Raw genomic sequence first — 13781 nt, 5'->3', positions numbered from 1 at the left:
ACAGAGCACATTTAAGGTATTGTGGACCATCCCTGTACACCACTGTCTTAGGGCACGTGGTAAAGTCCAAAAGCTACAGCATGTCCATTTTAGTGAATTAGTTAAACAAACTAAGGTATATTTTATGTTTTGGACCAACAGGCGAGGTCAGAGTTCCCTCCCTGTAGGCACACATTTTAGACTCTGGACACTAAGACCCTACGCATAATCCTCCAGTAGACCCACCTACTCAGGTGAATATAAAGTCCAGACAGAATAGCTCACAGGCATCAAATCTCAGCACAGGAGCATCCTGAACATCTCCACACACTGAGGCAACATGGACACAAGAGCCTCCCTCTCCATTCTGCTGCTGCTTTTTGGCGTCGCCCAGGCGTCTCCTCTCATGGTAAGGTCCTTTCTAGTCTCTCCCTTAGACGATTAACAGTCCTCAAATGAGTCGTTTTAAACATCTCTGTTTCTACCACCAGGAGCAGATGTTTGATGGTGTGTTTGTATCAGAGCCTGAACCTGTGGACATCACTACAAGGATTTTAGAAACCAACAATGGTGAAGCATCTTGTAGATAAAGCCAGCAATGGGTCACATTTCTAAAAAGTGTTGGGATTTATGAATATATTGCATTATTTCATCAATATATTGCTCTTCAAATACAGGATCTTCTGAGCTCTTGATTGAAGGAGATCTGCTGTTTCCCAAAACCAGAAATGCTCTCTACTGCCTCAACAACAACTGTTTCTGGAAGAAAAACTCTAACAACATAGTGGAGATCCCTTACATAGTGAGCAGGGAATTCTGTACGTGAATCTCCTTCATTCGTTGAACATATCTATGATTCATTTAGATGCCATTTTAAACCTGTGGACCCTTTTTGCAGCCAGTTCGGACAAATCAGTGATTGCGAGCGCCATGTCGGTCTTTCACGCCAAAACCTGCATCCGCTTTGTGGCCAAATCATCTCAGACCGACTACATCAGTATTGAGAACAAAGATGGGTAAGACCAATCATACTATACCAACAAGAAACATTTAACAGACCTTTAACAGATCAATATTTAACCCCTTTATTTCCTCTCTCCTCTCAGGTGCTTCTCTTCTCTAGGTAGAACTGGTGGCAAACAGGTGGTCTCCCTCAAAAGGGACGGCTGCATTTACAATGGCATCGTACAACATGAGCTCAATCATGCCCTGGGCTTTTACCACGAGCAAACCAGGAGCGATCGTGACAAGTATGTCAGAATCAACTTTGAGAACATCTCTCCTGATATGGCCTACAACTTCCAGAAACAGAACACCAACAACCAAAACACTCCATACGACTACGGCTCCATCATGCACTATGGAAGAACTGCCTTCGCCATTCAGCCCTGGCTGGAAACCATCACTCCCATTCCTGATGTGACTGTGCAAATCGGACAGAGGCAGGGATTGTCCAAAATTGACGTTCTGAGGATTCAGAAGCTGTATGGATGCTGATGATGAGGCTTGCACATATAATTTTATATAGTTCATGTGTCTGTAGATGAATAATGTAATGAGATTATGTTTCTGTATTTTAATGGTGTTGGATTTCTGAAATGTGTGATTGTGTTGGGTTGGGAAAAATAAAGCTACACTGCAAGACAAAATCATGCTTTATTTGTGATTCAATGTCAAGTTTAAGAAAGTGCTTGATGGCAGCATTAAAGGTGTCATAGTATTAAGCTTCTCCTGCAGCCTAATTAAAGCCACCTGGTTTAACCTTAGGAGGACTGGAGGACTGGGCACAGTATATGATTTATACATTTCAACAAAATAACTTTTTTTGTGTGTGTGTGGCAAAATGCTATAATGTAGATTTTGGAAAGATTTTGGAGATTTAGTTCTGGTGTAATCATATGTTCACAGCTGAAAAGGGAGTTTTCCCATTTGATACCTCAATTTTAAAGACCTTTATTGTGCCGAGACCCTCTTCTGGAGTCAGTCGCTCTTGCATCCTCTAGTAAAATAAATTCAACTTTCAAAGTTGCCAAAGATTGAGAAAGTCCCAAGCAGACATAAATCTGATCACCTGAAGCACAAAGTCAGCCAAAGATGCAGTTCTAGACATGGCGTGAAGTTTTGGTGCAAATAAGGGCTGCGTTCACAATGAACTTTGGTTCCAGAAAATTGTCTGGGAGCATTCTATGTGAATACAAGCCAGAGCCAGAATGCTGGAAAATTCGGCACTCATACAAGACCCTAGTAATATTACTGGGATAAATTGTGGAAAATATCAGTGTGAAAACAGCCAGAGCCTATGCCGTGTCGGGTGTGTGTTGCAGTGATGATGTGAGTTATCGTGGAACTATTTGACTGGAGGAAGAACAGGTAAAAAATTGCATATTGACAAAGACACAAGAAAATAACAATCGCTACAAACAAGAATGATATCAAGATCAGGGATCTACTTCCTATCCATGGAGGTGACAAATGAACAAACAGCTTAATGATACCATACACGATGTTATTGTTTGCTGGGGGATAACAAAATTATAAGAGCGGGACTTTTGAACACGTACGTTACACGACAGACGGGAACGCTCTGGCATTGTAGATGAACAAAATCACTAAGTGTAAGGGCAGTTACCAGAAAACATTTTTCCCCCAGAATCTCTACGTAAATGAGATTCAGAACTTCTTGTCTGTGATGTTAAGATCAAAATAAAATTAGAGCAATTTTTCTGCTGTATTGCAAAAACTGATTATAACATCTGGACTACAAAATAAAATACACAACTTCTGTAAAATCGAATTAGAAACTTTTTTGATCAAAACTTTAAATCTCAAAGAGTTGAAATGTGACTTGTCTTTAACTAGTAGTGGTGTACAGTTTAATGTGTAAAATGCAGTAGCATTGTTATGCATAGTTAAACAATTAAACTACTTTACTAATCAGCAAGGTGGTTTTGACACTGTTTGAAATCATTTTGCTTTTCAGTAACAAAACAATTATGTCAATTAAGAAGCGGTGTAGTGCTATATGAAATACTACATTTCTCCTGAAAATATTTTAGCAATTCACAGTAACTGTCCAATTTTCCCTGTTAAATCAAAAGCTTTCAGTTTAGCTATAAGCAAATTCTTTTCTATTAAATAACTCGTTGTCCATCTTGCTAATATTTTTGGGGTTGTTTACTAATCTCTATAGTAAATTCAGATGGTCTCACAAATAAGGATTTATTTGTAATCTGCCTACAGAGCACATTTAAGGTATTGTGGACCATCCCTGTACACCACTGTCTTAGGGCACGTGGTAAAGTCCAAAAGCTACAGCATGTCCATTTTAGTGAATTAGTTAAACAAACTGGGGTATATTTTATGTTTTGGACCAACAGGCGAGGTCAGAGATCCCTCCCTGTAGGCACACATTTTAGACTCTGGACACTAAGACCCTACGCATAATCCTCCAGTAGACCCACCTACTCAGGTGAATATAAAGTCCAGACAGAATAGCTCACAGGCATCAAATCTCAGCACAGGAGCATCCTGAACATCTCCACACACTGAGGCAACATGGACACAAGAGCCTCCCTCTCCATTCTGCTGCTGCTTTTTGGAGTCGCCCAGGCGTCTCCTCTCATGGTAAGGTCCTTTCTAGTCTCTCCCTTAAACGATTAACAGTCCTCAAATGAGTCGTTTTAAACATCTCTGTTTCTACCACCAGGAGCAGATGTTTGATGGTGTGTTTGTATCAGAGCCTGAACCTGTGGACATCACTACAAGGATTTTAGAAACCAACAATGGTGAAGCATCTTGTAGATAAAGCCAGCAATGGGTCACATTTCTAAAAAGTGTCGGGATTTATGAATATATTGCATTATTTCATCAATATATTGCTCTTCAAATACAGGATCTTCTGAGCTCTTGATTGAAGGAGATCTGCTGTTTCCCAAAACCAGAAATGCTCTCTACTGCCTCAACAACAACTGTTTCTGGAAGAAAAACTCTAACAACATAGTGGAGATCCCTTACATAGTGAGCAGGGAATTCTGTACGTGAATCTCCTTCATTCATTGAACATATCTATGATTCATTTAGATGCCATTTTAAACCTGTGGACCCTTTTTGCAGCCAGTTCGGACAAATCAGTGATTGCGAGCGCCATGTCGGTCTTTCACGCCAAAACCTGCATCCGCTTTGTGGCCAAATCATCTCAGACCGACTACATCAGTATTGAGAACAAAGATGGGTAAGACCAATCATACTATACCAACAAGAAACATTTAACAGACCTTTAACAGATCAATATTTAACCCCTTTATTTCCTCTCTCCTCTCAGGTGCTTCTCTTCTCTAGGTAGAACTGGTGGCAAACAGGTGGTCTCCCTCAAAAGGGACGGCTGCATTTACAATGGCATCGTACAACATGAGCTCAATCATGCCCTGGGCTTTTACCACGAGCAAACCAGGAGCGATCGTGACAAGTATGTCAGAATCAACTTTGAGAACATCTCTCCTGATATGGCCTACAACTTCCAGAAACAGAACACCAACAACCAAAACACTCCATACGACTACGGCTCCATCATGCACTATGGAAGAACTGCCTTCGCCATTCAGCCCTGGCTGGAAACCATCACTCCCATTCCTGATGTGACTGTGCAAATCGGACAGAGGCAGGGATTGTCCAAAATTGACGTTCTGAGGATTCAGAAGCTGTATGGATGCTGATGATGAGGCTTGCACATATAATTTTATATAGTTCATGTGTCTGTAGATGAATAATGTAATGAGATTATGTTTCTGTATTTTAATGGTGTTGGATTTCTGAAATGTGTGATTGTGTTGGGTTGGGAAAAATAAAGCTACACTGCAAGACAAAATCATGCTTTATTTGTGATTCAATGTCAAGTTTAAGAAAGTGCTTGATGGCAGCATTAAAGGTGTCATAGTATTAAGCTTCTCCTGCAGCCTAATTAAAGCCACCTGGTTTAACCTTAGGAGGACTGGAGGACTGGGCACAGTATATGATTTATACATTTCAACAAAATAACTTTTTTTGTGTGTGTGTGGCAAAATGCTATAATGTAGATTTTGGAAAGATTTTGGAGATTTAGTTCTGGTGTAATCATATGTTCACAGCTGAAAAGGGAGTTTTCCCATTTGATACCTCAATTTTAAAGACCTTTATTGTGCCGAGACCCTCTTCTGGAGTCAGTCGCTCTTGCATCCTCTAGTAAAATAAATTCAACTTTCAAAGTTGCCAAAGATTGAGAAAGTCCCAAGCAGACATAAATCTGATCACCTGAAGCACAAAGTCAGCCAAAGATGCAGTTCTAGACATGGCGTGAAGTTTTGGTGCAAATAAGGGCTGCGTTCACAATGAACTTTGGTTCCAGAAAATTGTCTGGGAGCATTCTATGTGAATACAAGCCAGAGCCAGAATGCTGGAAAATTCGGCACTCATACAAGACCCTAGTAATATTACTGGGATAAATTGTGGAAAATATCAGTGTGAAAACAGCCAGAGCCTATGCCGTGTCGGGTGTGTGTTGCAGTGATGATGTGAGTTATCGTGGAACTATTTGACTGGAGGAAGAACAGGTAAAAAATTGCATATTGACAAAGATACAAGAAAATAACAATCGCTACAAGCAAGAGTGATATCAAGATCAGGGATCTACTTCCTATCCATGGAGGTGACAAATGAACAAGCAGCTTAATGATACCATACACGATGTTATTGTTTGCTGGGGGATAACAAAATTATAAGAGCGGGACTTTTGAACACGTACGTTACACGGCAGACGGCAACGCTCTGGCATTGTAGATGAACAAAATCACTCAATGTAAGAGCAGTTACCAGAAAACATTTTTCCCCCAGAATCTCTACGTAAATGAGATTCAGAACTTCTTGTCTGTGATGTTAAGATCAAAATAAAATTAGAGCAATTTTTCTGCTGTATTGCAAAAACTGATTATAACATCTGGACTACAAAATAAAATACACAACTTCTGTAAAATCGAATTAGAAACTTTTTTGATCAAAACTTTAAATCTCAAAGAGTTGAAATGTGACTTGTCTTTAACTAGTAGTGGTGTACAGTTTAATGTGTAAAATGCAGTAGCATTGTTATGCATAGTTAAACGATTAAACTACTTTACTAATCAGCAAGGTGGTTTTGACACTGTTTGAAATCATTTTGCTTTTCAGTAACAAAACAATTTTGTCAATTAAGAAGCGGTGTAGTGCTATATGAAATACTACATTTCTCCTGAAAATATTTTAGCAATTCACAGTAACTGTCCTATTTTCCCTGTTAAATCAAAAGCTTTCAGTTTAGCTATAAGCAAATTATTTTCTGTTAAATAACTATTTGTCCATATTGCTAATATTTTTGGGGTCGTTTACTAATCTCTATAGTAAATTCAGATGTTTTCACATATAAGGATTTATTTGTAATCTGCCTACAGAGCACATTTAAGGTATTGTGGACCATCCCTGTACACCACTGTCTTAGGGCACGCGGTAAAGTCCAAAAGCTACAGCGTGTCCATTTTAGTGAATTAGTTAAACAAACTGAGGTATATTTTATGTTTTGGACCAACAGGCGAGGTCAGAGTTCCCTCCCTGTAGGCACACATTTTAGACTCTGGACACTAAGACCCTACGCATAATCCTCCAGTAGACCCACCTACTCAGGTGAATATAAAGTCCAGACAGAATAGCTCACAGGCATCAAATCTCAGCACAGGAGCATCTTGAACATCTCCACACACTGAGGCAACATGGACACAAGAGCCTCCCTCTCCATTCTGCTGCTGCTTTTTGGCGTCGCCCAGGCGTCTCCTCTCATGGTAAGGTCCTTTCTAGTCTCTCCCTTAAACGATTAACAGCCCTCAAATGAGTCGTTTTAAACATCTCTGTTTCTACCACCAGGAGCAGATGTTTGATGGTGTGTTTGTATCAGAGCCTGAACCTGTGGACATCACTACAAGGATTTTAGAAACCAACAATGGTGAAGCATCTTGTAGATAAAGCCAGCAATGGGTCACATTTCTAAAAAGTGTTGGGATTTATGAATATATTGCATTATTTCATCAATATATTGCTCTTCAAATACAGGATCTTCTGAGCTCTTGATTGAAGGAGATCTGCTGTTTCCCAAAACCAGAAATGCTCTCTACTGCCTCAACAACAACTGTTTCTGGAAGAAAAACTCTAACAACATAGTGGAGGTCCCTTACATAGTGAGCAGGGAATTCTGTACGTGAATCTCCTTCATTCATTGAACATATCTATGATTCATTTAGATGCCATTTTAAACCTGTGGACCCTTTTTGCAGCCAATTCGGACAAATCAGTGATTGCGAGCGCCATGTCGGTCTTTCACGCCAAAACCTGCATCCGCTTTGTGGCCAAATCATCTCAGACCGACTACATCAGTATTGAGAACAAAGATGGGTAAGAACAATCATACTATACCAACAAGAAACATTTAACAGACCTTTAACAGATCAATATTTAACCCCTTTATTTCCTCTCTCCTCTCAGGTGCTTCTCTGCTCTAGGTAGAACTGGTGGCAAACAGGTGGTCTCCCTCAAAAGGGACGGCTGCATTTACAATGGCATCGTACAACATGAGCTCAATCATGCCCTGGGCTTTTACCACGAGCAAACCAGGAGCGATCGTGACAAGTATGTCAGAATCAACTTTGAGAACATCTCTCCTGATATGGCCTACAACTTCCAGAAACAGAACACCAACAACCAAAACACTCCATACGACTACGGCTCCATCATGCACTATGGAAGAACTGCCTTCGCCATTCAGCCCTGGCTGGAAACCATCACTCCCATTCCTGATGCGACTGTGCAAATCGGACAGAGGCAGGGATTGTCCAAAATTGACGTTCTGAGGATTCAGAAGCTGTATGGATGCTGATGATGAGGCTTGCACACATCATTTATTATAGTTCATGTGTTTGTAGATTAATAATGTAATGAGATTATGTTTCTGTCTTTTAATGGTGTTGGATTTCTGAAATGTGTGATTGTGTTGGGTTGGGAAAAATAAAGCTACACTGCAAGACAAACTCATACTTTATTTGTGATTCAATGTCAAGGTTAAGAAAGTGCTTGATGGTAGCATTAAAGGTGTCATAGTATTAAGCTTCTCCTGCAGCCTAATTAAAGCCACCTGGTTTAACCTTAGGAGAACTGGAGGACTGGGCACAGTATATGATTTATACATTGCAACAAAATATCTCTTTTTGTTTTTCTTGGCAAAATGCTATAATGTAGATTTTGAAAGATTTTTGAGATTTAGTTCTGGTGTAATCAATCAATCAATCAACTTTTTATTAAAGACACAGAGGTCCATAGAGACAACACAGTACAGATATATACATAAATACAAAACAATACAACACATTTAAGAATGATGCAGATGAGGCATCATTAAAACATATACAGGCTTCGGGTCCAATGTTTCTAATCATATGTTCACAGCTGAAAAGAAAGGTTTCTTGTCTGATACCTCAATTTTAAAGACCTTTATGGTGCCAAGACCCTCTTCTGGAGTCAGTCGCTCTTTAGACACCAACAATGGTGAGGCATATTGTAGATAAAAGCCCTATTCAGATGGGATTAGTTTTATATGGAGAGGTGGGGTAAAGTAATTATTACCAGAGTTTCTTAGTGATATTAGTACCGTCCGAATGTGCCATCTCATCTCAGTAATTATTACAGACGATGTCCATAAAGATTATGGCAATTTTTACCTTCAGTAAAAAGGACAAGAAAAATTACCTCAGGTAATGCTAATAGACCAGCTGTAAATATGTACGTAAATATTTCCGTAGTTTTTCGCGTATGGAGGCTCTTGAAGAAGCATTCAGTTGCGTTCTGTGGCAAAACTCAAGTGATTTCCGCATATACCATTCAGATCAAAAAGAAGGTCGAAAGCACTTGTTAGAGGCACAAAACTTCTTTTAGCTGTAGGTAAGTGCCTATTACCAATAGAATCCAATCAGAATTTAATTAATTTAATTAATAAATTGTTCGACCGGACCTAAATGTTATATATATATATATATATATATATATACATATATATGCGTGTGTGTCAGATAATCTAATGTATACGTTCCCATTAATGAATAATGGGGTGATTGTCTTTGTCTTTTAATTGAGTTGAATTTCTGTAATGTGTGGCTGAGTAGGGGAAAAAATCAAGATAATAAAAATTCTGAACAAACAGTAAAATGTGGATGTTTTTTATCTTTAAAATAAAATAATTTATTAAATTATCAAAAGATATCATTTTTCTTAGTCTTTCCTAAGTCCCATAACATTGTTTGGATGCAATGACACATGTTAGGCTGAAAAAGTGTACGTTGATTGACATAACAAAGGCCAAGCTTATGATAGACGCACATTTAAGCTCCAGGGAAGAGCAAATCCTCGCCTACTCTTGGTCAACACCCAAATTCTGTTATTTTGTCACAAATAACAAGTACAACTGCATTCCACTAAATCAGATATATTTTCATTTTAACAGAATTATGAAGTTTTTAAAATATAATTCTTGGAGTGGGCTGACTTTGTCACTCTCTGCACGTACTGATGAGCAAGACACGTTCTCTAGACTTAAAATGCCCATCATACTCATGCATATTTCAGCTTGTAGGTGTCTGTACATAAATAGGAAAGTATTGATTGTTACTATTTTGCAAAAGTAACTTCGATTCTATAGTGAAAATTTACCAAGAATTAAGCTACTGTACTCCTTGCCTGGAAAATACATTAAAGTGGTTAGGACTAAAGGAATATTTGGTACAGTTGGTCCTGTGAAATGAAAATGCACTTAAATGAATTGTAAAGAAAATTCTAAATCATGATGAGCTTGACTATGACCTCTGCTCCACAATTTATGTTGACGCAAATGTTTTCTGTCTTAAGAAACCATTTAAAGTGTTTGGGACACTCCCTGTATAATACAGTTTTGGGGCTCTTAATACAATCCAATAATTGTTTTATTTCAGTGGATTAGCAAAACAATCTGTAAATTATCTGGTTGTGCAAGGTTTTGGATTAACAGATGAGTTAGTTACCTCCCTTTGGGCACTAAGGCTCAACCCCTGGTTGACCCACCTGCACAGGTGAATATAAAGTTAAGGTTCAACAGCTTCCAGACACCAAATTTCAGTCCAGGAGCATCCTAAACATCTCTACACTGAGACAACATGGACCCAAGAGCCTCCCTCTCTATTCTGCTGATTCTCTTTGGCATCTCCCAGATGTCTCCTGTCAGGGTAAGACTTTGTCTAGTCTCTCAATGCACTCAGATGATGAACTTTCCTAACAAGAGTAATATTTAACTTTTCTTTTTTTCATAATCAGAAGCCTGACCATCACAATGGGTTCTCACCCATACCTGGAAATGTGGACATCACAACAAAGATTTTGGAGTCCAACAATGGTCAGGCATCTTGTAGATTCCTGTTAAGCCAACAATGGGTTTCATAAAATAGGGAAATATATCTAAAATGGGGTTGAATTTACACATTCTGAGAAATTTCATAAAAACATTTTTTATTTAAATACAGCATCATCTGAACACCTGATTGAAGGAGATATGGTGTTTCCCAAAACCAAAAATGCTCTCTACTGCTACAGTAACAACTGTTTCTGGAAGAAAAACTCTAGCAACCTAGTGGAGGTCCCTTACATAGTGAGCAGTGAATACTGTAAGTGAATCATCTTCATTAATTTAGCATATGTATGTGTGTAAATCGTATTTAAAAACCTGTGGTACTTTTTCTTTGCAGCCTCTAGTGACATCTCAGTTATTCAGAAAGCCATGTCCACCTTTCACAACAAAACCTGCATCCGCTTTGTGCGCAGATCATCTCAAACCGACTACATCAGTATTGAGAACAAAGATGGGTGAGGATACTCATACAATACAAATGAAAACATTTAACTGGCCTTAGCAGAAACTCTCTTACAATGAGTAAGATTTTTAACACAGATTGATAATATAAAATTCTCTTTTTCTCTTAGTTGCTACTCTTATCTTGGTAGAATTGGTGGCAAACAGGTGGTCTCCCTCAAAAGAACTGGTTGTGTGTATCATGGCATCGTACAACATGAGCTCAATCATGCTCTGGGCTTCTATCACGAGCAAACCAGGAGCGATCGTGACAAGTATGTCAGAATCAACTGGGAGTACATCCCTACCGATAAGGCCTCCAACTTCCAAATACAGAACACTAACAACCAAAACACCACATATGACTACGGCTCCATCATGCACTATGGAAAAACGGCCTTCACTAACCAGACCGGGAAGGAAACCATCACTCCCATTCCTAATGCGATGGTGGAAATCGGACAGAGGCAGGATATGTCTAACAACGACATCCTGAGGATCAACAAGCTATACGGATGTGTTGTTTGATCATTTAATATGGTTTATCCATACACAGATGAATAATGTAATGAGGTGATGGTCTTTGTCTTTTGATGGTTTTAAATTGTCAAAATGTTTGATCTTATGTGGGAAAATAAAGCTAATTACGAGGTGATATTTTGTCTTGTGGTGGAGTTCAATTTCTGAAATGTGTGATTGTGTCAGAAAAAATCAAATTAATCTAACTGATCAAAATTTAGTTTTTAAATGTATTATTTCATAAATGAATTTCCTTCCACTTACATGATCTTTGCATGAGCCCTGGTGCTGGTTACCATGGAAACAAAGAGCTCTCCTTTAACAGATGGGATGTCATCATAATACACAGCTTCTCCTGTAGCCTGTTGAAGGGCGGCCTGGTGTACATTGGGGCGTCCCACTGGGTCACTAGAAGACTGAGTCTCTGGTACAAGCTGTAATTTAATTGTAATATAATGAGAAAGTTTTTGTTATCAGACAGACTTGATATGACAACTCAAGCTTGACTCGGGTCTGCTCACCTGAAAAGAGTGGTTTCCTTGTGGTACCTCATTTTTGAAGGGTTTTAGAGCACTGAGATACTCCAATGGCAAATCATTCGCAGAAACCTCCTTTAGGGAAAAAATGACCATGAATTAAGTAAATTGTCCCACTTTTAACGTAATAATTAGCATCATCATACCCTTTGTTGGAGTTCCAGCAGGACTTGCATGTAAAACTTGAAAAAGAAGCTGAGTACTAGAGCCTTGCGATACTCCTCCCGTCCACCAGGGGCAGTAGGGGGCACAGAGATTTCTTCTTCTAAGAGCTGTGTTCCCTCTACCAGAAGTTTCTCATCCCATTTTCTGCCAAACAAAAAACAATGTTTATTGACTGGAATGTATACAATGCAGCTAAGATGTCAGATTTTGCAAAGTTGGCTTTTCTTTTCAGCCAATGTATTTGTCAATACCGTGGATAGTCTGTTCTTACATATACAAGATTTACGGATACAAATTATGTAGGCCTTGCGATAGCTGTACCTTCCCATCAGCTCTTTACAGGTATGTCTGGCTTTTACCAGAGTGGGCCCCACACCTCCATAAAAAATATCCAGATGCTCCACCACATTTGAGTCATGACTGAACGATACCCTCATGCCAGCATTCACTATGGAGAAGGCGAACTCTCTGCGCTGTGCCTGGCGAAATGTTGAAACAAACTCCCACTGAAAAATACAGGGATTAGTATTTAGCTTTTCAAAATGGCAAGTGAATTCGTAGCATATTTGTGGTTTAAAAAAAATGAGAATAGATGGAAAAGCAAAGACTAATAGTCTTTTAGGGCCAAGTCTATTTGTTGAAACTTGACATAGTTTTGTAATATTAAGTAGGCTTAGCTTCCTCCATTTTGAAGTATATACCGGTGTCGAGTGGGAAATATCAATAGCCAGCAGAATCTCATCTGGTCGTAGAGCTGTTTTACCAAAATCTGTGAAAAACTCCTCACTTAGACAAATCTCTCGAGTACCATCTATATTTAAGAACAAAGGAAGAAAAATGTAATTCTTATTTAAAAAAAAAAAAATACATAGTTACTTTCCATGTTTAATATATTGGCAACTGAGAAATAATTCAAAAAGCCAGTTATACAAAATTATGTAAATGCCACATTTACAAATAAAGTCCAAATACACTGACATTACCTTTGGAAACGATGCGTAACGTACACTCCGCTGCTGCGAGAATGCTGCTCAGGTCATATTTGGGGTTGGCGCTCAGGATATTTCCACCGATGGTCTTGAAATTCCAACATAAACAAAACTGTAACATGTAGAAAACTGTTCTTCCTAATTCCACATGGTGATTTGTTTTTGTTACTCACAGCCATGTTGCGTATTTGTTGGCCGGCCAAGCACTGTAGAGTCTGAACAAGGGCCTGGTAAACCCTGCTCTTTTCTGGGCCGAGTTCCTCAATTCCACGCAGGAGGACGTCCTTCAAAACAGACAAACTGCATCCTGCCCCTACAGTTATGCCTAAGTAAAAAAAAGTGTTGTTGAATTTGCTTTGGTCTTTAATATTCACTAAATAACCATTGTTTGAATGTGATTTACTATTGTTTTGCCATTTGATAGCACGAAGTTCTGGAATGCTTCCACCATAGATCACCAAAGGATTGATGGTTCCCTTCAGATTCATCTTTGGCCCTGTGAGAGAACAAAATCAGATGGACGGATAGATAGATAGATAGATAGATAGATAGATAGATAGATAGATAGATAGATAGATAGATAGATAGATAGATAGATACAGTGCTATGCATAAGTTTAGACACCCATGCTAAAGTTGACTAAAAAGAGGAATAAAAAATCATCTTTTGGTAATT

General features: G+C 38.8%; 5 protein-coding genes across 5 annotated transcripts in view; 4 read left to right on the top strand and 1 right to left on the bottom strand.

Annotated features, from left to right (window-relative positions):
• The window catches only part of aox5 (aldehyde oxidase 5), a 60813-nt gene that overhangs the window by 43539 nt on the left and 3493 nt on the right, over positions 1–13781 (bottom strand). The window contains exons 10-17 of the mRNA XM_079891283.1: positions 13510–13602; positions 13280–13431; positions 13101–13194; positions 12819–12928; positions 12439–12623; positions 12099–12261; positions 11938–12027; positions 11681–11850 (exon numbers count right to left, since the gene is read on the bottom strand). Coding sequence (XP_079747409.1) covers positions 11681–11850; positions 11938–12027; positions 12099–12261; positions 12439–12623; positions 12819–12928; positions 13101–13194; positions 13280–13431; positions 13510–13602 — 1057 coding nt within the window. The remainder of the gene's footprint in view (positions 1–11680; positions 11851–11937; positions 12028–12098; positions 12262–12438; positions 12624–12818; positions 12929–13100; positions 13195–13279; positions 13432–13509; positions 13603–13781) is intronic.
• LOC307170227 (hatching enzyme 1.2-like) lies at positions 320–1476 on the top strand (the record flags this gene model as incomplete). Its single annotated transcript, XM_079891294.1, has 5 exons — positions 320–388; positions 477–549; positions 657–801; positions 882–995; positions 1086–1476. 5 exons carry the CDS (start codon positions 320–322, stop codon positions 1474–1476), a joined length of 792 nt encoding a protein of 263 aa, XP_079747420.1.
• On the top strand, positions 3535–4691 carry LOC307170226 (hatching enzyme 1.2-like; the record flags this gene model as incomplete). Its single annotated transcript, XM_079891293.1, has 5 exons — positions 3535–3603; positions 3692–3764; positions 3872–4016; positions 4097–4210; positions 4301–4691. The coding sequence occupies 5 exons, from the start codon at positions 3535–3537 to the stop codon at positions 4689–4691; spliced, it is 792 nt and encodes a 263-aa protein (XP_079747419.1).
• Positions 6750–7914, top strand: LOC307170217 (hatching enzyme 1.2-like; the record flags this gene model as incomplete). The annotated part of the gene is made up of 5 exons (XM_079891284.1): positions 6750–6818; positions 6907–6979; positions 7087–7227; positions 7308–7425; positions 7516–7914. The coding sequence occupies 5 exons, from the start codon at positions 6750–6752 to the stop codon at positions 7904–7906; spliced, it is 792 nt and encodes a 263-aa protein (XP_079747410.1). The 3' UTR covers positions 7907–7914.
• Positions 10209–11425, top strand: he1.3 (hatching enzyme 1, tandem duplicate 3; the record flags this gene model as incomplete). The annotated part of the gene is made up of 5 exons (XM_079891627.1): positions 10209–10277; positions 10366–10444; positions 10572–10712; positions 10794–10911; positions 11029–11425. 5 exons carry the CDS (start codon positions 10209–10211, stop codon positions 11423–11425), a joined length of 804 nt encoding a protein of 267 aa, XP_079747753.1.

The sequence above is a fragment of the Squalius cephalus genome (genome assembly GCF_949319135.1).
Source record: "Squalius cephalus genome assembly, chromosome: 13".
NCBI lineage: Eukaryota > Metazoa > Chordata > Actinopteri > Cypriniformes > Leuciscidae > Squalius > Squalius cephalus.
The sequence above is the reverse complement of the archived record's forward strand: the minus strand, read 5'-3'. Positions and strand labels throughout refer to the sequence as shown.